Source organism: Molossus molossus, unplaced genomic scaffold, assembly GCF_014108415.1.
Source record: "Molossus molossus isolate mMolMol1 unplaced genomic scaffold, mMolMol1.p scaffold_m16_p_3, whole genome shotgun sequence".
In the NCBI taxonomy this organism is placed as follows: Eukaryota; Metazoa; Chordata; class Mammalia; order Chiroptera; family Molossidae; genus Molossus; species Molossus molossus.
The window spans coordinates 120,419,915-120,445,552 of record NW_023425366.1 but is presented as its reverse complement, the minus strand read 5'-3'; the positions used below and the strand labels follow the sequence as shown (position 1 = coordinate 120,445,552).

General features: G+C 49.2%; 1 protein-coding gene and 1 pseudogene across 15 annotated transcripts in view; both read left to right on the top strand.

Annotated features, from left to right (window-relative positions):
* MAPK8IP3 (mitogen-activated protein kinase 8 interacting protein 3) overlaps positions 1 to 25,638 on the top strand; it is a 58,372-nt gene that overhangs the window by 7,845 nt on the left and 24,889 nt on the right. For 4 of the 15 annotated variants that reach the window (XM_036278587.1, XM_036278589.1, XM_036278591.1 and 1 more), the window contains exons 2-6: positions 11,927 to 12,047; positions 15,492 to 15,562; positions 15,871 to 15,962; positions 20,095 to 20,118; positions 22,693 to 22,837. In XM_036278587.1, coding sequence (XP_036134480.1) covers positions 11,927 to 12,047; positions 15,492 to 15,562; positions 15,871 to 15,962; positions 20,095 to 20,118; positions 22,693 to 22,837 — 453 coding nt within the window. The remainder of the gene's footprint in view (positions 1 to 11,926; positions 12,048 to 15,491; positions 15,563 to 15,870; positions 15,963 to 20,094; positions 20,119 to 22,692; positions 22,838 to 25,638) is intronic. The other 11 variants (XM_036278592.1, XM_036278596.1, XM_036278588.1 and 8 more) reach the window with 6 other exon arrangements.
* Positions 8,395 to 10,724, top strand: LOC118641508 (annotated as a pseudogene).

Genomic DNA, 25,638 nt, shown 5'->3' with positions numbered 1-25,638 from the left:
CAGTTGGTTGCCTGCCGTGGGTCTAGGGCGACCTAAGAAAGCATCCCCATTACCTAGGTGGAAAGTCTTGCCCCAAGGAAATGAAATATTTGCAAGACACTGAGAGTCCACATAGTCTTTAATCATTTACCTTTTTTGACCACATCTTATGGGCAAGAGATTTGGGAAATGCCAAGTTAAGTGGGACAGAGGAGATGGTTAGGAAGTTTAGATTCTCATTATCAACAGTGACAGAGTCAAAGGGATGCCTCTCATTACAGTTTCCTGGGCGCACCTCCCCAGGTCTCATGTTCTCCATGCTCTCTGAGGGCCATTCCTTCTACCCTACTTCATATTGGATTCCTGTTCCCCGACCTCACCCCCACTGGCCTTACCTTCTCTCTTCCCAGGAAACAAATACCCAGAGCAGGGCAAAAGCCCCTGGGTGCTTGCCTGTGCTTGTGGCTGTGGGCCTGCCTCAAGTTTACGTGTGCAGGTTGGACAAGAGCCTTTGTCTGCAGGACAGCAAGCCAGAGCGTCCTTAGGATGTCTCCTGTTAAAGCACATAAGAGGGAGAGGAGCTGGGGGGATTGGGACAGTTAAGGTGCCGGTGTAAACTGCTAAGAGTGCTTCGGAGAATCCAGTTCCCCTGGGAAATGTTTTCCAGGATGGGACATTTAGAGTTTTAGTTTTGTCTTCCTTTTTCCTATTTCCCCAGGTACCAAACATAATATACATAATGTATTTACTATAGAAAGTATATGTTAGTATTTAATGTAAATTATATAAATAAATATATGATATGTAAGTCATCAGTCACACATATATTTTTTTTCTGTCTTACCAATTCTTGAAAATTAGTGTGAATTAAACCAGTGCCATTTGTTGGGATTCTTTGTAGGCAGATGCAGAACCAGCAGTCCCTTCAACATAAACATGAAGAACCTTTGCTTTTTTTTATGGATCCAGCCTGATTCATGGATTTCTGCACAGTCTCTCAGACGTGTGTCTAATAATCGAATACAGAAATACCCTTGGCCCCTCACTGGTGTCACTCAGTGGGCCTCAGGGGCAGCTCTTGTAATTCTAAGACCCTAATGCTCGTGTCCTACTCACCTGCCTTCTAGATGTAAGTGGTGACCCAGTTGTGAGGAAAGGAGAAAGGAAGCTGTAAAAGAACATCCATGATTTGGATCTTAGGAGTTCAGTGCCCCGGTGAGCCCTCAGTAAATATTTGCTCATGTCAGGAAGCCACTGTCAGTACCCAGAATTAGCCATCAGGAAAGGGGCACCTCTGCCAGCCTGCATCCAGCATCCCAAGTGTTTGTCACTCTAACATAAAAGACCCAAAAAAGCATTTTTCTTCTGGAAATTCACTCTACGCCCTCATCCCTAGGTGGAATTAAATGATCAATAATGCAAAAGAACAGAATCTTTGATTCCTGTTGGGTTCATTTCTAACCAGCCAGAGTTGTTATTTCCTATGTGCCACCCTGGCCTAAAGAACATCTAAGAGGGAAGAATTGAATTTAATAGGTTAATTTACTTTGCTATTAAAATAACCTTCAGTTATGAAAGTTACCAAAACTCTAATGATTACATTCTACAAGAGTGTTTACCTGCTAATCTCTCTTGTGTTCTGGGAATTGGGAACACTGGCTTCTGTTGTTTTAATTTTATATTTAACATGAAAAAATCAGCTTCTTAACTTTGCTTTTATGTATAAATGGGAAGAATAGTCTCATTCCATGGAATATTGATAAAAGCTTCCTTTGATTCCTAGATTTTGGAAGAGCCCACACTTCAGGTTATCACTTTGTATCTTGAAATTCACCAAAAAGCAAATTCTGAAAACCAAAGTTGAATGTAATTTTAAAACAAAGCACTTTATTAATGGGAGGGAGGGGGAAGTATATCTAGAAAACAAATCTGAAAAGGGACTCCTGTGGTATATTGGTCTTTAGAAGTGAGAGTTAGGTATTTCATATCTAGATGTTAAGGATAAGCCATTCTGGTGCGTTTCCAATTGTATAATTGCTGTCATTGCTTTCTTAGGGTGCTCAAGGTTAGCCATAAGAGTCTCCTTAGCCCTGGTCGGTTTGGCTCAGTGGTAGAGCATCAGCCAGTTGACCAATGAGTCTCGTGTTTGATTCCAGCCAAGGGCATGTACCTCGGTTGTGGTTTGTCCCTGGCCCTGGTCGGGGTTGTGCAGGAGGCAACCAGTCGATGTGTCTCTCTCACATCGATGTCTCTCTCTCTCTCTCTCTCTCTCTCTCTCTCTCTCTCTCTCCCCCCCCACTCTATCTGAAAATTTTTTAAAAAAGAGCTCCTTAAACATCTATGGGGTTTCCTGTGCTACATGACATTTTGATTAGACCTGGTTAGACATGATAATTCTAAATAAATTCAAATTTGTAGTATGTGTTATTAATACATTTAAGATTTTTTTCACTTTGCTCTAGTCTTGATTTCTGGAGGAGTAAGATACTATTCTGCAAAGAGTATCTCAGATATGAAACATACTTTTTATAATCCAGTAAGCACCATGCTGACCCATTCAACCCAAATGCTGAGAGTTAAATTTTTATTCTTCTCATTTCCACTCATATTTGTTGTAGTCAGATTCTCCTTGAAAATTTTTTAGTTTTCTTACAGAAGACTCTCTTTGTAGATGTAACTTAGTCTCTAGTCCACTCTGTCCCCAGCTGCTGAAAATTCTCAATTCTTTTACATCTATAGTAAGTAATCTGTAAATAAAAATATTTTATTCTTTGAAAACATCTATCAAATTTTTTCTGACTTTAACCCAGTTCAAGTTCCCTACTGCCCTGGCCGGTTTGGCTCAGCGGTTAGAGCATCGGCCCACAGACCAATGCGTCTCAGGTTTGATTTCAGTCAAGGACACGTACCCTGGTTGCGGTTTGTCCCCGGCCCTGGTTGGGGTCGTGTGTCCCTGTGGGAGGCAACCAGTCGATGTGTCCCTGTCACGGTGCTGTTTCTCTCTCTCTCTTTCTCCCTCCCTCCCACTCTCTTCTGAAGATAAATGGAAAAACTTCCTCAGGTGAGGATTGGAAAAAAAAAAGTTCGCTATTGACACCTCTCCCCACCTGCTACAGTTACCCTCCTTTGTGTTGGGAGAAAACTTTGATTAGCAACTTCTTTCCCTCATTTATTTAACTACCAGCACAAAGCTCCTGCTTTTTTCCCCGGCCCCATCATCTACTCTTCACTTGTCAAGATCCTTTTTTTTTTTTTTTTTTTTTTTATCCTCACCCGAGGACATTTTTCGATATTTTGTTCAGAAAGAGTGAGGGAGAGAGAGAGAGAGAAACATCGACGTGAAAGGGACACATCGAGTGGTTGCCACCCACACGACCCAACCAGGGCTGGGGACAAACTGCAACCAAGGTATGTGCCCTTAGCGGGAACCGAACCCGGGTCTCTCCGGACCGCAGGCCAACGCTCTAACCGCTGAGCCAAACCGGCCAGGGCGTCAAGATACTTTTTACTTCATCCCAAATCTAGCCCTGAACATTTCCTCCTAAGAAGCAAAGATTTCGTATTTGTTTAGTCTTGGCCAGGCACTGTTCCTTCACATTAGTTGTTCCTTACACTGTTTGATGAAGATTGCATTGCATATTCCATTACAGTCAAGAGGCCAGCTTGCATTTTTGTTAACTAAAACTACCTTAGTGACATTGAGATCATTTCTTCAAGAGGGGAAGAAAGAGGAGGGTTTCTTTTACCCTCTAGAGCACCATGTTGTGTTTGTAACATTTTCTTAAACTCGGAGGACCCTGGGGGTCCCTCCTCATCGGCTCTGTCTGGTAAGATGCCGACCTCTGAGACTGAGGGATCGGTATACTGGCAGCAGTGGTCCCCCCGCTGCTCAGTGCCCTTGGAGTGGGGAGGGTGAGGCTGGCCAAGGCCTGGGTCTCTTGAATCTGCTGGTAGTTCCTTGTGAGTTTCTTGGGACTTTTGTTAATCCTCACCCAAGGATATTTTTTCCATTGAATTTTTTTTTAGAGAGAGTGGAAGGGAGAGAGGGGTGGAGACAGAGAGCCGTTGGTGTGAGAGAGACACATTGATCGGTTGCCTCCCACATGTGCCCTGACAGGGGCCCGGGATCAAAACTGCAATCCAGGTACATGCTCTTGACCAGGAATCGAAAATTCGACACTTTGGTGTGAGGGCAGATGCTCTAACCACTGAGCACACTGGCCAGGGCTCTTTGTTCATCTGGAGAGTTGTTCCCCCTGATTGTCAGCTGGTAGTGCCTACAGGATGGAAAGGAGGTCAGTTACTAAAGACTGAGCATTTCCTGCCCTGTGGGACCATGTCTTTGGCACCAGAGTTCCATGTGTCCAGGGAACCACAAATGTTCTCTGTGACAACCCAGCCACGGTGGGATCCATCTCCCTGCCCCTTTGGCCTTGAGGCCGTCCATGTACACAGCTTACATAGATGTTTTCTTTAGGTTAATATCTTCATATTTCCTTATGCTGAAAGTCCTTAAAATATCATAGTCAGAGGATTTCTGCATGTGACCCGGTTTGGGGCCAACTTCATCAGAAATATATAAGCATATGGGTTGTCATGGGGCATGACAAGGCTTTTTGGCACTGTCACCTACATTGGATTTTAATGATCACCTATCAGGATAGATTCAGGAAAGTCTGTCTGATCTTAAGAATCTGGGGTGGATTTTCTTTCTTTTTTTAACTTTTTTTGGGGGTACATGCCCCTAGCGGGAACCGAACCTGGGACTCTCTGGTCCGCAGGCCAATCTCCAACTGCCAAGCCAAACCGGCCAGGGCAGATTTTCTTTTTTTGTTTGTTTGTTTTTATTGATTTTTTTAGGGAGAGAGAGAGAAACATCCATGTGAGAAAGAAACATTGATCGGCTGCCTCCTGCACACCCCCTACTGGGGATAGAGCACACAACCTGGGCATGTGCCCTGACTGGGAATCGAACTGGACCTCTCAGTCCATGGGATGATGCTCAATCCACTGAGCCACACCGGCCGGGCAAGGGTGGGGGATGGAGGGTGGACTTTCTTACATTGTCTTTAGATTGAACATCTCTTTTAGCTGACTCCCAAATATCAAACACAGGTAATGTGATAAAATATATTGGGGGAAGAATTCTAGTGAAATGACACGAGCTCCAAAGAATCCTTTTCTTTGTGTAAAACCTCAGGGGTATAGCTCAGAGGTAGGATAGTGATCGATTTAAAGAAAGAATTTTACAACTTCCAGCCCCAGCTACCACACCACACAGTTCTTCACTGGAGACAGAACTGGTGCTCTCTGTCAAGCAAAATGTTTGTTCAAAACAGTGAATATGTGAGTGACTCAGGATGATCCTCGTTAATCAAGAAGGATAAGCCAGTGGGGCTAACCAGGAAAATGTTGAAAAGGAGACTTAAGACGGAGAATATATATCAGCTGTTAAAAGATGCTGTAACACTACAAGCCTTTGGTGCTGGCTCAGAAATAGATGGAAATGTATATTAGAATTTATCATGTGATAAAGGTGGCATTTCAAAACATTGAGGAAAGGATAACTTGTTAAATAAGTAAATGGTACAGAAGTGCTTGCGGCATATAAGACTGACAAATTCGTGAATAGGTATGATAAAGGAAGGTCCTTATAAATCATTAAGAAAAAATATGAACATATCATAGGAAATTGGACAAAGGACATAATGAGCTGCTCACAAAAGAAGTAGTATACGTCGGGTCCTCAAATGTCCTTTTTTTTTTTATCCTCACCCGAGGACATTTTTCCATTTTTTGTTCAGGTAGAGTAGGAGGGAGAGAGAGAGAGAGAGAGAGAAACATTGATGTGAAAGGGACACATTGAGTAGCTGCCACCCGCACAACCAACCAGGGCCGGGGACAAACTGCAACCGAGGTACGTGCCCTTAGTGGGAACCGAACCTGGGACTCTCTGGACCACAGGCTGATGCTCTAACCGCTGAGCCAAACTGGCCAGGGCTCAAATGTCCTTTTGTTCAAGGTCATTTTCTTATAACATTGATGGGATGCCTTAGGAACTTAACTCTTGTTTATATCAATTAGCCTATGGTAAAATGGCTTTGTTATATGTTATTTCACTTAAAGTCGCAGAACCTGTTGACGTTATGTGAGAACTTACTGTATATGACCAATAAATTTATGAAAAAATGTTCAATATTAGTAATCAAGGAACTGAAACTTAAGACGGTTATGCAGGCCATTTCCCTGTTGGATGGGGAGCAGTGTTTAAGCTATGTGGAGAGACGGCGAGAGCTCTGGGAAAGGTGACCACCCCACCTGGTAGGGCGCATGAGTGGGGATACGCATCTGAAGAGTCACCAGCCGTGTGCAACTGCAGCCATAGATAGTAGGAAGCCATTGGGTAGATACACAAGTAGTAACGATAATAATGGGCAATTTAAAGAACAATAGGCAATGGATTGAGTAAACTGTGCTACACACACACATACAGTGGAGCACATACCTGTTAAAAATGGAAGTGTTGCCCTGGCCAGTTGGGCTCAGCGGTTAGAGCGTCGGCCTGCGGTCCGGAGAGACCCGGGTTCGGTTCCCGCTAAGGGCACGTACTTTGGTTGCAGTTTGTCCCCGGCCCTGGTTGGTCGTGCGGGTGGCAGCCACTCGATGTGTCCCTTCACGTCGATGTTTCTCTCTCTCCCTCCCTCCCACTCTATCTGTACAAAAAATGGAAAAATATCCTCGGGTGAGGATAAAAAAAAAAAAATGGAAGTGTTGCCCGGCCGGTTTGGCTCAGTGGTTGGAGCGTTGGCCTGCGGTCCTGAGAGACCCGGGTTCAGTTCCCTCTAAGGGCACGTACCTCGATTGCAGGTTGTCCCTGGCCCTGGTTGGTTGTGCGGGTGGCAGCCACTTGATGTGTCCCTTACACGTTGATGTTTCTCTCTTCCTCTCTCTCTCTCCCACTCTACCTGAACAAAAAATGGAAAAATGTCCTCAGGTGAGGATTAAAAAAAAAAGGAAGTGTTGGCCCTGGCTGGTTTGGCTCAGCAGTTGGAGCATAGACCCACAGACCAAAGAGTCACGGGGTCAATTCCAGCCAAGGGCATGTATCTCCATTGTAGTTCGGTCCCCAGCTCTGGTCTGGGGCGTGTGGGACCCGGGTTCGGTTCCCTCATGTCCCTCTCACATGGAAGTTCTCTCTCTCTCCCTCCCACTCTGTCTGAAGATAAATGGAAAAATGTCCTCAGGTGAGGATTTTTTTAAAAAATGGAAGTGGTGGAATGTTTCTTGATGTAGAAAGATGCTCCAATGTAAATGAGTGGATAAATCAGGTCACAAAATACTGTGTGCAAAATGATCACATATCCGCCCTACATGCTCATGCGCACACACAAACCTGCAAAAACATCACCCAATTTTAACAGACTCTGGATGCTAGAATTAAAATTTTAAAAAAATATTCTCCTTTTTACTTAACACTCTCAGCTAATTTTTCTGTTGTTTATGCCATTCTTTTTTTTTTTATTCTTTTTCCTTTATTGATATTAGAGAGAGAGGAAGGGAGAGGGAGAGATAGAAACATCGATGAGAGAGAACATCCGCTGGCTGCCTCCTGCATGCCCTCCACATGCAGGGATCAGGCCCACAACCTGAGCATGTACCCTGACCGGGAATTGAACCGGCGACCTCTTGGTACATGGGTTGACACTCAACCACTGAGCCACACCAGCCAAGCCATTCTTTTAATTTTTTCAAGTAATAGGAATTAAAATTGGCCAATTAAAAAAATATCGTTATCAGTTAATTAAGATCATTTGTTCATTCTACATATGTTGGTTATATCCACAGTCATTCAAAACCACTTATTTTTACTTTTTTTTTTTACCCTCACCCAAGGATATTTTTCCATTGATTTTTTAGATAGGGAGGAAGGGAGAGAGAGAGAGAGAGAGAGATCAATGTGAGAGAGACACATCAATTGGTTGCCTCTCCTGTGACCCAGACCAGGACCAGGGATTGAACCTGCAACCCAGGTATGTGCCCTTGACCAGGAATCCAACTCGAGACCCTTTTGCTTATTTTTACTTTTTATACAGTTGCACCATATGTGTGTATTTTCCTGGCTGTGGGTGTTTATATTTTCTTCATTTTACTTAAATTGCAATTGATGTTATTAATACAGACTTTCTGTCTAAAACTGCGTCCGCTCTCCACCTCCCCCTGCCCCCCGCTGCCTACCCCTTCTCTGGGATTTTCAGCCTCTCTCTCTGCACAGAGGAAGTCATCCTTCAAACAGGATCCAACCCCCCACCCCACCCCAGGAGTTTCTAGCACAAAGACCTTTGAGTAGCCTGGTGTCAGGGTGTGGGGACTGGGTGCAGTTATTACAGGAAACACAGCTGTGACCAGCACAAGTTAATGGACATTTCCAGATACCTGAAACCTAAAATCTACCATCAGTTTCTTATTACCATCTTCTGGGTAACTCTTTATGTCTTAACCCAGCTAATACTTGTTTTTACTACAAATGAAATTTCCCAACACAGTAATAATCTTTTTCTCCGCTCAGTAATATTGAGGTGTTAACAGCTCCCCCTGGAGGCTGTTGTGTCAGCCAGTGCCCAGCCCTCCCCTCAGCAGAGCCTGGCTTCACAAGTGTCAAGGTAGCTCCTCCTATGGTCTTTCAAGAGTTTCTTTTATTTTTCAAAGAGCTTTCTTTTCATTTGGTTTGATAATTTTGCTCAGAAACTTAGCACAATGACCATAATTTGTAGGGCCCAGTGCAAAAATGGAAACGTAGGGTTCCTTGTTCAAAAATTATTAAGAGTTCCAGGCGTGCGCCCCATCCTGGGGGCATGTCCACATCTTTCCCTTTCCCCTTCTCCTCTTCTTCCTCCATAGGCATGCATCTCCTACACTCTCAGGGACCCCACCAGACTTGCAGCCAGGGGAGCAGTGGGCAGTGGCAGCTCATCCAGGGCTAACCCCCTGGCCGTCTCCAAGGCCCCTTTTTCTCTGACTCTCCAGTGAGCTGACAGCAGCCCTGCCTTGGCTCACTTCATTCCCACAGCATCTCTAGTGAGAAAAAGCAGCCCTGCCGAGGCTCTCTCCTGGTGCTGCTTCTGTCCTAAGCCCTTCCTTGTTTTACTGCCCCCAGCTTTGGTAAACATACTCCCAAACAAAAATTATTAAGAGTTGAGAACCATCTGCAATGCTGGGAGCTCCCTGCCCCTGAACCCCAGGGCAAGGTGGTTGCAGCGGCCAGGAAAGATGGCCACCTTGACAATGGTCGTGGTGGTGGCAGCGGCCACCTGGGCTGCGGTGGGGGCAGGCACGGCCACTGGGAACGGTGTGGGAGCGGTGCTGGGGCCACAACAGTTATTAACATAGAAGAAGATAAACACAGTCATTTCTACAACCAAAAGAGTGACCTCAAAAATGGAGCATAGTATACTGGAAGAATTGGAAAATAAATTGATTAACAGCAGGAAAACAGAAAGAGCAAAAATCCAGCAACAACCGGCCAAAATACATAACAATGTAAAGAAACTCCAGCATCAGTTCAAAGATGTGAAGCCTACACCTGATTTTGTTGAAAAGCTCAGAGAAATGATGGAAGAAATCGAAAATGCAATTAACGCCTTTAAGGAAGAGCAGAGCGATATATGAAGAGCATATTAAAGAAGAGAAAACGACTAATAATGAGTTGAGCGCCATATCAAGGAAAAGGGACGCGTGGGCTTCGGCGATTCAGAAACGAGGCTTTCAGAGCAGAGTCCAGCAGCGCGCCTGGAGACACAGCCACAGCACCGAGTGCTCCTCCGGAAGAAGTGGTAGATTTTGAAAAATTTCTTCAGGAAACAGGAGGGCGACAAGGGGGCTGGGATGATTATGATCACCAGGACTTTGTAAAGGTGAGAAACAAACATAAAGGGAAGGCGACCTTTCTGGGGGAAGTTCTAGAACACCTTCCTGGAAGAACACAGCATGAAGTTCACCAGCATGAGAAATGGTATCAGAAATTTCTGGCCCTAGAAGAAAGGAAAAAATAGTCTATTCAGATATTCAGAATTGGAAAACTAAAAAGCAACAAAAAAAAAAAAGGAGGAAATTTTCAAGTTAAAGGAAAAGGCAGAGAACATAGCTATGCTTTTTCATAATAATCAAGAAGATAAAAGCAAAAAGAAGAACAAAGAAAGAAGCAGAAATTGTCAGTGGAAGCTTGGAAAAAACAGAAAAGTATAGAAATGTCAATGAAATACACTTCTCAGTTAGAAGAAGAGAAAGAGAAAAGGCAGCAGAAAGAGCGCCAACGCCAATTTAAACTAAAATTCCTACTAGAAAACTACACCCAGCAGACGAAAGAAGAGGAAGAATTTTTAAGACTTGAAAAGATAAGGAAAAAGACAGAAAGGGCAGAAAAAAGGAAAACTGCTACTGATGAAATTTCCAGATTTCAAGAAAGAGATTTACGTAAACTAGAATTGAAAATTCTTGATAGACAGTCAAAGGAAGATGAAAAGGCAGATAAACAAAGAAGACTGGCAAAATTCAAAGAAAAGTTTGAAAACAATGTTAGCAGAGATTCCTCTAGGCTTTACAAACCTTCCGAAGGTTGGGAAGAATGGACCAAAAAGATAGGCGCAACAGGCTCTGGGCTGCTTCTACATAGCCCACACAGGGCTGTTCCAACCTGGGACAAGGAGTTCAGGAAGGAATGTGAGATAATGAAACTGGTATTCAGTTGAAAAGAATGTCTGTTAGCATACTCAGCTACAGCAGGACAGAGGGACTAACCATGTGTGTTAAATATCACTAGCCTAGACAGACTGATTATTGTGTGGTATGTGAATTGGTAGGTATTAAGTTCCAAGTGGTATTGTTGTTAGTATTTCCTGTTTATACTAAGAGGGTATTTAATGTGTATGTTGGCCTTTTATTGATATGAAAGTCTTTTGAATATGTTTATGTTACAAACAGTATTTCATTTAAATACTCAGAACATTTTAAAGACACTTTGTTTTTGTCATGGCACCGCAAAATAAATTGAGACAATCACAGAGTGACATTTTCAAACCAAAATTTTGTAACATTTGTATTTTGGAAGTAAGTTAGCTTGAGTAACAAAAATGTACAGTTTTTTTTGTTGTTGTTTGAGTTATGAAATAAGTTGGTACAATTTTATAAGTTTAACAAATTAGCAGTTTATCAGTTATTAAATTTTTGTGTAATATTTTATCTTTGTTTAAAGCATGCTTTGTTTAATAAAAAGAATATTTATTTAAAAAATACATCTCACACCTCATATATACTTTATTATTTGTATTATTTATAAAATCTTTTTGGTTTTCTTTAGCTTCTCCAAATTCTCCTCCAGCCTTTCTGGACTTCACACATTTATAAAACTATTGTTTTTCACCTCTTCTTGGCTGATTCAGTTGTCTGCTTTTGTTTGCCTCAACACATTTGGTCAAAAGAGTTCATTTTAGAATTTCCAAATTTTTGTACATGAAAATGCATTGTAATAATTCGACTCAACTTTATAACATCTTAGTTCCTAACTCTAATTAGTTCTCATTTTATAGGAACGTTACCAAAAATATAATAAATGTAGGAAACTTAAAAAAAAAATTAAGAGTTCCAAAATTAAACCAAGAGTGGGGCCTTTTAAATTCAGGCCCTAGTGTGACTTTCCCGATAGCTGTTTACAGAGCTATTACTTCCTCCTGCCCCTGCCGTCACATGTGGTCTGTGTCAGGTTTGCCTGAAGAGAGTGACAGGTAATGTGATGTGAAGGGAAGCAGGTTCTGTACCGGGGAGCCCTGCATTCTGGCCCTGAGCCTGGTCTTTCACTTTGGTCTGTGAAGCCTGTGGCCCTTCTGTGGGGGGTGCTGTCGTATGACCATCCCACATGCATGACGCCTGCTCTTTCTCTCCCTTCTATGAATAGAAATTCATTGAGTTTGAAGATGCCTTGGAACAAGAGAAGAAAGAGCTACAAATCCAGGTGGAACACTACGAGTTTCAGACCCGCCAGCTGGAACTGAAGGCCAAAAACTATGCAGATCAGAGTAAGTAGCCAGCCTGAGCTTCAGATGCATTGCTTGTTGTCTTCAGACCCACCCCAGCTGGCAGGATGTTGAGAGCCTTTGCTAAAAAAGAATGAGAAAACCCAGTGATGGCCTTATTTTACTTCCACTGTGATTCCCTTAACCATTACACTGTATGTCTTTCTGTATTAAGACTAATTCTTGCCCTGGCCAGTTTGGCTCAGCGGTTAGAGCGTCGGCCTGCGGTCCGGAGAGACCCGGGTTCGGTTCCTGCTAAGGGCACGTACCTCGGTTGCAGTGTGTCCCCGGCCCTGGTCGGCCATGCATGCGGGTGGCAGCCACTCGATGTGTCCCTTCACGTCGATGTTTCTCTCTCTCTCTCCCTTCCTCTCTCTCCCTCCCACTTTGTCTATACAAAAAATGGAAAAATATCCTCGGGTGAGGATAAAAAAGACTCTAATTCTTTGTGGCAATAAAATAAATAATTAAGGCCCCTTTGATGACATAGCACTTTTGCATATTCTGCAGTCTGACCCCAAATTAACAAACCTGTGATCCTTGTGTGGTCCTTTGGGACAGAGCTCCCCAGCTGCCTGCGTGCCCTGGGAGGCTCTTGTCTGCACATCACTGAGGAAAGATTGCTGCTCTGTGACCTGAAAGTGGGGCCTGATGACGCAGCCCCGTTGTGACAGTTCCTGGGACAGTATACAGCTGACCAACGTGCCTATAGGAACACCCTGCTTCTTGCAAAGAGAGGCGAAGAAAGGGTTTGTGCTTGTTTCCGTGATAAGAACTAGTCTTCTGGTTTTCAGAAGTCTTTGTTTAAACTGTACTGTCAAAGTTAAAATGATCTCCGATTTCAGTTTTCTGTAGTTAGAGGTTTTGATGATTGAGACTGTTTTACTTAGTTCCCTTGATGTCAAGAGCTTTCATTTCTCTGAAAAATTCAGATAGCCTGGCCGGTGTGGCTCAGTAGTTGAGCACTGACCCATGCACCAAGAGGTCGCTGGTTCGATTCCCCGTCAGGGCACATGCCCAGGTTGTGGGCCCGATCCCCAGGGGTGAGGCATGCAGGAGGTGGCTGATCGATCGATGTCTCTTTCTTTTTTTTTTTTTTCCTCACCCGAGGACATTTTTTGATATTTTGTTCAGATAGAGTGAGAGGGAGAGAGAGAGAGAGAGAAACATCGACGTGAAAGCGACACATCAAGTGGTTGCCACCCGCACGACCAACCAGGGCCGGGGACAAACTGCAACCAAGGTACATGCCCTTAGCGGGAACCGAACCCTGGTCTCTCCGGACCGCAGGACGACACTCTAACCGCTGAGCAAAACTGGCCAGGGCTCATCGATGTCTCTTTCTCTCTTTTCCTCTCCCCCTTTCTCTAAAATCAAAAAAAATTTTTTTTAATTATTAAAAAAAAGTTCAGATAAAATCAGGAAGAAAAATGGTTAGATGTTTTGGGTCTCTCCCTGTCTCGAACCAAGACTTGAAGGCCAGTGCCCCATGGGGTGTCGGCGAGTTCTGGACAACCAGCGTGCTGTTTGCCACATACAAGTACAAACATGCCTGTGTTTGCAAACTGGAAGCAAACCTAAGGCCCAGTTTAGGCATGCGTAGGTAAACCCATTAATTACACAAACTCCTTAATATTTCCTTTGCTTAGAATTCTTTTCATACGTGAAACCGTTTCTGCTCTTCTTAGAAGGAAAACATGTGAACTCCAAATTACAGGTTGAAGTTGTTCATTTGGTCAATATCACGAGTGAGGGCCAGAGGGGAGAGGCCAAGCCTCTGGGTTCCTCCAACTGGGTAGCAGAGGTTAGCAGAGGTCCTGGGGCTCTGACCCCTAAGTCCTCTCCAGGGACTCTTGCACAGACAGGCAGCCCCTCCCAAGGCTGGAGCCGATTCTGTGTGTGCTGTGTCTGTGTGCTGGAGTCTACAGGCACTTTAAGCCGCCACTGCCCACTGTTCCCCTGGTTGGAAGTCTGGTGGGGTCCCTTAGAGTTTAGGAGATGCATAAAGTTTAGGGATGACTAAGCTATTAATTACTCTGCTTTGTGTAGATACCCCTGTTGCTCCTCAAAGTGTGGTCCCTTGACCAGCCGTGTCACCATCACCTGGAGTATTAGAAATGCAGACTCTGAGGCCCCACCTGTTATGTGGGGAATGACCTTGACAGTGTAGCCTCCAAGGACACTGCTAGGAAAGCTACACCAGGAATCATGGAACAGGGGAGCATATGGACCGAGTGAGATGTGGACGAGTGGTGGTGTTAAATCTGTTTACAGCAGGCACAGGTGGGACAAGCAGAGAGGCTCACACACTGGGACAGGGCGGTGCTGGAGGGACTGCCACATGAGTCCTGGGTGCACGACTGTCTGTGTCCCGTCCCTGGCTCTGCACACTAGCAGTCCTCTTGGTGGGACTACAAGGACAGCTGAAGTTTGAATGAAGGCCCACAGACGAAGGTGTTGGAGTCCAGTGAAACGCTTGCTCTGTTGTTGAGATGCAGGGGTGTGGTCCCCAGCTGTTGCTGTAGCTCCCCAGTGAGGCCTTGGAGCAGTCAGGTGGCAAAACACATGCAGGCCAGAGGGGACCATCCTGCATGTCACAGGGGTTGCCGGTGTAGGGGTGACACAACTGCCAGCCTGAGGTGGTATAATCATGACTTGGTTTTCCCAGCCCTTGGTACTTACATGCAAGGGACACTTGTGTGTCTGTCATATGTCTCAGATGTTATTTCACTCTTTTATTTATTTATTTATTTTTTTAATCCTCACCCAAGGACATTTTTGCATTTATCTTCAGATTGAACGGGAGGGAGGGAGGGGGGAAGAGAGAGAGAGAAACATTGATGTGAGAGGGACACATCGAGTGGTTGCCACCCACACGACCCCAACCAGGGCCGGGGACAAACTGTAACGGAGGTACATGCCGTTAGCAGGAACCGAACCTGGGACTCACTGGTCCGCCGGCCGATGATCTAACTGCTGAACCAAACAGGCCAGGGCTGTTATTTCACTCTTTAATATGTCTTAGAAGTTACTCGCTTATGAATTCTGCCTCTTTCCACAAGCCACTCGCTCACTCCTAGTCTACACTTGCCATGTCCTGTGTTTTGCCTGCGTCTGGGAAGCTGCTAGCTAATTTAAGCTTAGATAGTAACGGGATTTGTGAGTGTTACCGTGCTGTATCTTTTTGTAGCAGAATTGAAGAGCCTCAAATGACGCTGCACACATACAGTATGTTCCCCAGACTGAGTCAGAATCTGCATTCTAGCATCCCCGGCGATTCTCTCCTGCTGATAACAATCTCTGAGCTTCGGGTGCTGCAGCGGTCTGCACTAGGCGTTGGCTAGTCCCGGAACCCTCCACCTGCCATTCGTTAAGTCCAGATCCAGAGCAGTACAGAGTTATGAGAATTGGGTTGTGCAGTTGACAAACAGTCATTGTGTTTTCCAGTTTCCCGGTTGGAGGAGCGGGAGTCAGAAATGAAGAAGGAGTACAATGCTTTGCACCAGCGACACACAGAGGTAGGTGCCTAGCCGTGAGTGGTATCAGCCTCCAGCTCACACAGGTCACACTCAGAGCGAAACCATGAGAAAGCGACCACAGCCAGACACGTGTGGCAGCCACCGACCTTGGGTTGCTTCCTTGCAGATGCCTTTCTTTTCCTGATGTTCTGTCAAGCCTGAAAGCTTGGGCTGGTCAGACTCCGTTTTCTGAGCTCTGTCATTGTTTCCATCAGAGCATGGCAGGTCGCGAGCTGTGCAGGTTGGAGAGGGAGGTGGAGAGGCTTGGTCGGCGGCCATCACTCACGCGGAGCTGTCCTTCTCCACAGATGATACAGACCTACGTGGAGCACATCGAGAGGTCCAAGATGCAGCAAGTTGGGGGGAACAGCCAGACCGAGAGCAGCCTGCCTGGGCGGAGGTAGGCAGGGCCGAGCCCGCAGAGCCCAGTGGCCCCTTGTCCCAGAGGAGGCTGGAGAGCTGCATCCCCCTGACTCGGGATGAGGGTTTCTGGTCGGAGTGTGTGGCTTAAGCAAAGAATGTGTGCTGAGATCTCCCAGGCGCCAGAGCAGGCTAAAGGGGACGAGGGTGGGCTTCTGCTGGCTCACGAGCAGTCATGAAGGCCCAGGAAAAATTGTGCACAGTCGATCCTAATACTTGCAGATTCCGTGTTCATGAATTCGTCTACTCACTAAAATTTATCTGTAATCTCAAAATCAACACTTGCCGCACTTTTCAGTCATCTGCAGACATCCATAGAGCGGTAAAAAGTTTGAGTCACCCAACATGCAAGATGCCCACTAAGGTCAAACAGGGTATCACTTCCCGCTGATCTCAGCCTCATGCAGATGCGCAGAGGATGGAGACGGAGGGTGGTGAGTGTTGTACGAGGTGCTCGGATTTGGAGGCCATTATGTGGGACTTGAAGCCCAACTCTGGATCCTGTTCATGGGACAGCTTCGGGTCACCAAACATATGCGCATCTCATTTTGTGTTTTTTAAAATAGAATCTACCAGGAGGGGTTAGGGATTTTAATCTACGTGAGCTGTGTATCTGTATATGTACATATTTCCCTGGGAGCAACGGTTCAATGTTCACTAATTCAGTGTTTGTGGTGACTTTATAAAACAGAACCACTGAGAATCACGAGAACTGACTGAATGTGGGTGGGGGAGAGGGGGTGGGGGACACCTGGGTGACTGCCAGACGGAGCCGTACCCCTGCTGCAGGACGGGCAGTGCCGATGCCAGCAGTCAGAGGCCCTGGCGTGTCTGAGCCTAGGAGCTCAGTGCTGGTTGATTGAGGGAATGGGAAGAAACGTGCAGATGCCTGGCTCCCTCTCCATGTTCTGTGCCCTCCAGTCAGCTGAAACCAGGCCACAGTCCCCAAGGGAGCAGATTGTCAAAGATCTCCATGGTGTCGCCAGCTTGAGGGGTTAGCCCATGAGAGACCAGAGTTGTTGACCTGGGCTGGGAGGTTGGTACCCATGTTCTAAGTCTCCAGCAGGCGGGAGGGCAGACCGAGGTGGGAATCCCAGTCCCCACAAATTGGTCCATTTCCAGCTGTGGCCCCTCATTCCTGCAGGCACAGCCCTGCAGCCCCTTGTCAGGTCATACACAGGCCTTGTTGGCTACAAAAGTTTTCTTGGCCTGTCTCCTTGGTGGGTTATATCTGTAAACAAGGAGACACAGATCCTTCCCCTGTGGGCGTCCTCAGTTACTCTCTGGGTCACTGTGGACAAAGCTATTGTGTTCCTGTACTGGAGTCTTCAAATGTGAAACCAGAACTACGTAGTGTGCGTGGGAGCCTAGCAGGGCCTAGGAAAGGTGGTCATCAAGGGATGACAGCATGTTGCTAGACAGTCTTGCAGCTTTTAGCAGGGAGTATGGTCTACAGCTGCGGATGCCCTTGCTGAAAGTGCTCCTGCCCCGGAGAAGGGCATGGAGGCTGTTCCCTAGCTGACCTGGAGGCCCTGTGAGAATTAGGTGATGGGATATAGATCAAAGTCTTGGTTAAACTGCAGCACTCTGCAGGCACTATTCCTGGGTCGGGTATCTGGAAGGGGAACACCATCTCCAAGCTACCATTTCTTTCATAGCTTTGGACGTTTTCTCCTGAGCACACTGTGAAGTCCTCACTCCTGGCACTCAGGTTGCTGAGGGAATTTCCAGGAAACTGCATTGTACGGCTGACCTGGAATTGGGACCTTCGTGTTGTTTAGGGGAAGTTGGGCAGGGTGTCTGAGCTGGGGCATCTCTGATGAACTCTGGACACTGGGCTAGTTCCTGAGCTGCAGCATTCTGGAGCCTTGGGCCGTTTCTCCACCAGCTTTCTTCCGGGCCGGAGCCTCTCGAAGGTCATGCAGGATTGGGCCCAGGGAGAGGGGTACAGTTTTCCCAGGAGCCAGGGAGGTGTGACCTCTGAACTCGGGACATAGAGGCCATGAGCGTCCAGGGTCCTGAGTCAGTGGTCAGCACTCTGGGCCCCAGGGTAACTAGAGAAATAGATGTCCTCAGAACCTCAGGCTCAGCCCAAAGCAGAAGCTGCCCATACCGCATAGCTGGGCCCTGAGGGCCCGGCCTCATCAGGGGCCAGATCTGATCTCCAATTCCTCCTTTGCATGGCAGAGGCGCCATGACTGCGGGGTGGGCCGTACTTTCTGTAGAAGGCTTCATGTGTGCTGGAGGCAGGGCCTGTCTGCGAACCTGCTGTCAGCGTGTCGTGTGACCCCTCGGCCCTGAGCAGAGCTGGACCTGTGCAGCTCTGGCCCCTCCAGGTTCCTTGCTTCTCAGAGTTGTGCTTCAGCCCCTGTGACAGGCAGGCCTGTGGGCAGTTAGCGTCCCCCTCCCCAGAGAAGCCCCCAGGACCGTGGAGGGCACTGTCCTCTTGGCCATGGCTCCTGGGGAGGCATGGGTGGCTTGCAGAGTCCCTTCTGAGGCCCCTCAGCAGCTCGTAAAGGCTCTGTTGGAGCCCCCCCCCCCCCGGAATTAGAACAGGCTGGTCGTACGATACCCCTCAGCCTGTCCTAAGGCTCTCAGAAGTGGCTCTCTTCTGTCCATGCTGGCAAGTTCAGACCCTGCTGCCTGGCCATAGCCATTCGTAGCCTCTTGGTGAGCAGCGCCTTTGGAGCCCAGCGTAGCGAGCAGCGCCCAAGGGGGTAGCGCGTGGCAGGGGCTTTCTCCGCGCCAGGCTGTAGCCCACAGGAGCTCCTTCGTTTGTAAAGCAGACCCACTGTTGAGGGGCTGAGGCTGTGGTCCAGATTTCCGCAAGCCTTGTCTCCCAGTCTGATCCTGCCAGAAGGGGGTCCCTGGGGCCCACATGTGCCCATTGGGTCGTGGCTATCGCCAGGCCCTTGGCACTCTCTCTTACTAGACTTTCCCGAGCCAGAGTAGCCACCCTGTCAGAGGGACGCCTGCCGCAGGAAGGGGCCTGGGGCTGGCAGCCGCAGTCCTCTGAGTCCCCTAGCTGTGCGGAGGGGCACGTCCTGTGGGGAGTGCCCGGGACAGCGCTCGTCCGCCGAGCGCTGGGCAGGACACAGGGTGGTGCCGTGTATTTGGGCGCCCCCAGTGCCCTGCCAGCCAGCCAGAGGCGTTTGGTTGTCCTGTGGCTGGTTGTCCTGCGGTCGATGCAGCAGTTGTAGGGCTTCCTGCCTCCCCTACAGCCACTTCTCCGTGGCCCAGACACTTTCTGGGAGCGAGGTGTTCTGAGGGCCATCGTGTGTGTCTGACTCTTGCCTCAGGACCTGTTTCCAGGTGAACAGACCGATGGCAACCACCGCCTCACTTTTTAGGAGGAACAGTGGTGAGCATCGTGAAGCCTGAGCTCCTGTCACTGTGCTGGCCGCTGGCCTTTGTAGGGCTCACAGGGCAGACATTCCTCTGTGACCTGTGCTGCTGCACTGGCGGCTTAAGGGGAAGGCCCTGCCTGTCATCCTGGACCACTCCGTTCTGGGGCATAGCTTCTTCTGCCACAACTCGGGATCTTTCAGGGACAAATGTGTATGTCCACCCAGGTTCTTCATTCAGACTCTCCAGCTCCCACCATGAGGGTTCATCCTTAGTGCTGGGGAGCCTCTGGTTGCCCCTGACCCCAGACAGGCGTTTTCCTTCACTCCTGGCTTGGTTTCCTGAATTGTGTATCTTTAGAATAAAACTCAGTGTGTGCTTGAAACCCCTGTTCGGTACACGGACACAGGCCTGTGTGCTGCGCGCCCCATCTCTGCCGGGTCTGCATGTGTGCTGAGCCATCTGGAGAGGGCCTGGCCCACGACCCTGTGCTGAGTGCGTGTGTGACCTGCTGACCTAGCCTCTTTTGGGGCCGTTTGTCCAAGCAAGGGGGGCCATGTGTCTGTATGTCACGTGTCTGTCGCGTGTAGATGTCCGTGCGTGTCAGCGTCTGTAGAGTGGGGTGCCTGACGGACACTGCACACGTACTCTCTGTGTGAGCAGACGTGTGACTGGAGCTCCCCGGTGCTCTCTAACGCTGTCTTCTTGTCTTGCTCTCTGTGCTGTCACTGCTGTTTGCTGGCCCTGTGTCTGTCGCTGTCCCACAGTCCTCGTCAGTCGTGGAGGAAAAGGTAAAGACCATGCAGCGCTTGCGCTGTCGTGCCAGGCGCTTGGAGCCTTTGGGGTCGGGAGAGTTAGGACACTGGTGGTTCTTAATTACAAGCACAGGAGGTTCCTGAATCCACTCATTTCCTGCAGCACCTCTTGATGGGGTGTTTATGGAGCCATGACATTGAGGAGGTTGGCCCAAGTTCCCCGAGATAGCCCCAAGTAGACACTGGGCAGGACTGGCTCAGCAGACACCCACTCGTCCTCAGAGGGGATTATGCAGCCAAAGCCCAGGGTGGGGTGGAGACCCTGCACTCTGATGCCCGACTTGGTCACTTAGAGCCCTGAGCCCCAAGCCAGTGGCATGACCATGACCCCACAGGCAGCATGACCTTTGCAGGTAGTGTGACCCCCTCGGGCTGCAGCCTCTGAAGGACGAGTATAGGCACCTCCTGAGGGAGCTGCAGGGGTGTACTGAGAGGCCAAGCTTCAGACAGGGCCCTGGGCTGCCAGCATGTCCAGTAAGTGCTCAAAGGGCTCAGAGAGGAGGCTCGTATTCGATTCTGTGGGGAGCAACACAAAGATGATGAGGCCGAACTGGTGATGATTTCTGTCCGGGCGGAGTGGCCTGGCTGCCTTGGTGTAGTGTGTGTCTGCACACGGAACTGTGGAAGCAGGTTATGGACAAGTGTCCCCCGTCCTTTGAGGCAAGATACTCACACCCTGTAGCATCTGGTGACAGCCAGGATCAAACTTGTCTGGGGCCAGGGAACCCATTGTGTGCATTTATCCAAGGTCAGAGCTGGCCAGGAGCGGGGCTTCCCATTCCAGCCTTGGGAGCCAGGAAAAGTGGGCAAAGGACAGGCTGGGAGGCACTGAGGGAGCAGGTGGGAGTCGCAGCCCCCCCCCCCCCCCCCCGCAGGGACAGCTGAGGTGTGGCAGAGGCTGCTTCCTAATGCCTCTGGCGCTGTGAGCTGTCAGAGCCAAAAGAGGGCTGAGCCATGGGCCCTGACGTCTTGGTGGATCTGCAGACAGAGCTTCCCAACTTGCTGTCTTCCTTAGGATCTGAGTTTCTACAGCTTTTAAGTGACATGTCTGAGGAAGCGTCCTCTGTCACAGGTGATGAGGGCTGTGTGAGGCACTTCCTGAGACGCCTGGGCCCTGAGCGTGCCCCTCTGTATGACTCCCACAGGCATCGATAGCCCAGCCCCTTGGGAGCACACTGCTCCTCTGGTGCTGTCCCCAACTCAGACTAGCTTCCGTGACGGTACAGCTGGGTCCCAGCCCGTCCAGGGAGACGGCTCTGCAGAAGGCAGCATCTTCCTGAACAGGAAGAGGGGCCAGCCATGGAGGGGACAAAGTGGGACTCGACTCACAAACTTCCTGTGTGGGGCCCCAGCCAGAGAGACTCCTTCCCAGAGTTGGACTTTATGAGGCCGCTGCCTGGACATGTCGGTTCTGGTCGTCAGGGGCTGCTCTGCTCCTCCTCTTCACCACCTGCATGCAAGTGCCGTGAGGATGCCCCTCATCTCTCTAGAACAGTCTAACCTCTGGACCCAGCTCCTTGGTACTCTTTAGGAAGCCCCACCACCCATCCCACCGCTGTCTCTGGGGACTGAGCTCTGAGCATGAGAGGCTGTGTTTGAGGGACTGTAATTCTTGGCCTAAACAGCTCTGAGCAGTGTGGGCTGTGTGGATGACGTCTCTGGGCTGCAGTGTGTCTGCCTTGAAGCCTCCAGCAGAGGAGGGTCTGGGCCCTCGTGGTACTGAGGCCCACAGAGTGTCTTCTCAAGGGCAAGCCCACGTCAGGTGATTTGAGCTTCACTCTTACGGGTCCAGGCTACCAGACATTCCATTTCCTCGCATAGCTTTGAAAACCCCTCTCTGGTGTCAGTGTTCCATGACAATGGGGACAATGCACAGAGCCAGAGAAAGGTGCCCAGGGGACTAGGGAGGGGGTGACACCCAGCAGAAGGGCAGGGTTCTCTTACTCCATACATTGTTCAAATATGTTTTTCAGTGAGGTCTCATGAAAAGACAGTAAAGGAGAGGGGGTGGGGCCTGAGGGGTGGGGCCAAGTGATAGAGAACAGGGCAGCAAGGGTTGATTTTTTTCTACTTGGCTCCAGGATATGAGTCTGGGCTCCACACAAGGAGACCGTCATCTTAACAGTTGTCACTCTGAGGAGCCGGTCAGTGCTGGCCATGATGCTGAGGGGCCCCTTGCTGGTACTGCTGCAGGGTGTCTCAGCATACATAGCTGATGTCTGTTTAAAATCAAAGTAACTAAAACTGATAAGTCACAACATAGTGGACAGGGAAGTACTATATGGGATCACAACGAAGTAGAGATTCCCCTGAACGTGAAAACACCTTTGATTGAAGAGTGGCTGTGGATAGGAGGGGACAGGAGGTCACTGTGTATGATGGGCTTCCCAGAAGACCGCACCCTCCCCACAACGGGCCTCCCCCTGAGCCAGGCGAGGATGTCCTCAGAGCAGCTCTGTACAGCGTAGGCGTCTGCATGAGCAATGTCGGTTCTCATTTCGTGAGCTGCTGTCTGACCATCCGCCTCCTGTCTTCCCCCTCACATTTCAGCAGGAAGGAGCGCCCCACCTCTCTGAATGTCTTCCCCCTGACCGACGGCATGGTACGTGCACAGATGGGGGGCAAGCTCGTGCCTTCGGGGGACCACTGGCACCTGAGCGACCTCGGCCAGCTGCAGTTCAGCTCCACCTACCAGGTTTTGTAGCCGTGCCGTGGAGTGAAGGTCTCCTCCCTGTCGCCCCATGTCCATTCAGGAAGTCCAGTCTTTGCATACAACCCTTTGCAGCTCTTCCTGGGTTAGTGGGGCCCCTGCTTGGGGTATGACAACAGTAGAGAAACCAGACCAGCTCAGGAGGGCATGGTCTTGCTTTGGCACCTACCAGTCCAGGCCAAACCCCTCTGCAGGTAGGGTGACCATCTGTTAGGGCTGAGCTTAGCAACTGTTCCCCAAACACACCCCAAAGGACTAGTCTCACAGCCAGCCCAGGTCCCAGCCCAGAGTGCGCTGTGCTTCTGGTGTCTGAGGTTTGCACAGCAACCAGGAGAGTCGAAGGCCAGGAGGCAGCTTCTCTTCTCTGGGCTGTTGTCACCCACCTGCACCTGCTGGTGGCTTCTGGGTCTCTGAGTTTGAGAAGGCAACATTCAGATGTGCACGGCTAACGAGAGGGCACCCCGCATGGGTGTCGCTGAGAAAGCGGAGGTCAGGAACTTTCCATGGCCCATCAGTCGTTCAGGGCCCCTGGTCACTTGCAGCCAATTTTGGTTTATGAATTCGGCCTGTCTGGTGGAGGAGGCTATGGCAGGACAGGACACACCCCTCACCAGGTAAGGATGCCACCGTCAGGGGTGGAGGAGGTGACCCTGGGCTGGAGAGTCTCCTGCAGAGGCTGTCAGAAGACGCCTGCAGGAGGAAGGGGGTTTGGCATCTGAGTGCGGTTGGGCTGTGGACACGGGGCTGGCGTCCTGGACACTTTCTTCCTGCTGTAGCTCCTGACTGCCCTCCACCTCTGAGCCTGGATTGCCTGCAGGAGGTCACTTTAAGCTGTGACTCCTTTGGCTTCTGCTTTTGTTCTAGGGGGTGAGCATGTCTCTGTGCTCACCTGCCAGTTATGAGCTGTCCTGACGGGGTGGGGGCTGGGCAGAAGGGCAGAAGCCTGTGGGGCTCCAGCTATCCCCACCATTCAGGCCGGGCTTGGCTGTTTCAGCTGACTGCTCACACTGACTCTCACTCAGAGGAAAACTGGGCTTGCAGCGGGGGCTTCCGGGAAATCTTGAAGGAGCCTCCTGAGCCTCAGAGAGCCTCAGGGCTTCTCCTCCCCGGGCCTCCTGGACTCCCGGCTCTCCCGCCTGTCTGCGCCAGCTCTCTCGTGCCTCTCTCTCCTCTACCTGTCTAAGTCTTTCTCTTAATAAATCATCATGTTTTATGTTTTAGTTCTTAGATGTGTTTTATTTGATTTTGATTTTTTTAAACAATTGTTTAAGTTCTTTTAATTTTGTGCTTTAGGTTTTAAGGTTTTTCTAATTTCTTAATTTCTTTGTTGTTTTTTGTTTTGTTTTGTTTTGTTTTCTTTTTATGTACTGTATTTTCAGTGTTTTAACCAAACAGTTGTGGCTACTCATGGTGAGGAAAGACCGCTAAGAGTTTGGGTTCTTTGCATTTGGAGGTCACTGCTACACGTTGATGTTTAGGAGGTTGAGAGGTTTGCCTTTAGGTAAGTGGTGGCCAGGGGGGAGTCCCGTGGGTAAGTGGGGGACCGTAGGGTAACAAAGAATTCAAGGAGCTTGGGGAGTCCTGGTTATATCGCAGAATTTCCCGCAGTGATGACCAGGGTCAAGGAGACCTACGGAAAAAACAGACACAAGTTCGAGAGTCGCAGATAGACTTGGAAATGTGGCCAATGAGGAAGGTGGTCTGGAAGGTGTGGTTCTGTGAGAGGGGCCTCTTCACCTGACCTTCTCTGTTCTTCCTGGAATTCCTGTGCACCCAGCCTCCTGCACCCATCTCCTCGATTGCTGGCTGGCACGGGACTGGTGCAGCAGAGGGCCCCTCCCCAGAGGACACGTGCCTCTGTCTTGTAGACAGACAGCACTCGGGAGCCATCCCGGAGGGGCTCAGTGTGCACCAGAGCTCTGACGAGGAAAGGACTTGGCCCTCTCAGTTGGAACCTAAGCTGCAGAATCCAAACCCAAATTGAAATGTGTTGACAGAGGCGCTTCTGGGGAGTGAGGGACAAGCGCTCAAGCAGGAGTTCTCACCTCTGCACAGCGGCAGTCTGGGGCTGTGGGGCTGTCCTGTGCTCTGTGCAATGTTGAGTGGCTTTCCCAGACTGCACCCACTCCGTGCCAGGAACACTCCCCCCACCCCCTTCAGATGCGACAAGTGTCTTCATACCTCACAGGCGTCCCCTGGGGACAGCCTCCCAGATCAAAAACCCCTGTTTAGAGAAGGCTCTGGAATTCTGAGATTCCTGGTAGAGAAGTCTCAGGGGCCTGTCAGATGAAGCCAGAATTGCTGTCCCAGGGAGAGGCAGTGTCCTGCCCTGGGCCTGGCTGTGACCAGCTGGGTTGGGCAAAGGTTGTGCTCAGAAGTCTCCCAACCAGTTGTGGTTCCTGGTCACCTAGAGGCTAGCCCTTCAGTTACAGGCAGGTATAGGTTGGTCCCCACATTCATCCAGCTTTATGGGGAGGACGGGACCCCCCTGCATCAGCTCCTGCCCTGTTAGAAAGTTCCCTTGGAAGTGTGCCCTCTGGGGAAACCGTGGGACCTGGCACTGTAGGGTGATGGGATGTGAGCCACCTCTCAGCCCCACCCCCACCCCACCCCAGGAACCTCTCCCGAGACCGTGCCTTTTCTCAGCACCGTGAAAGGGGACAGGGGCCAAGGGGAACTGCTGCCCACAGGCTGCGGAGAGGCTCTGGGGCCCCTGCTCGGGGTAACTTGGTTATTGATATAAGTTATAGAGGCGTCGGGCTGTTTTCATTGCGAATGTCCAATCG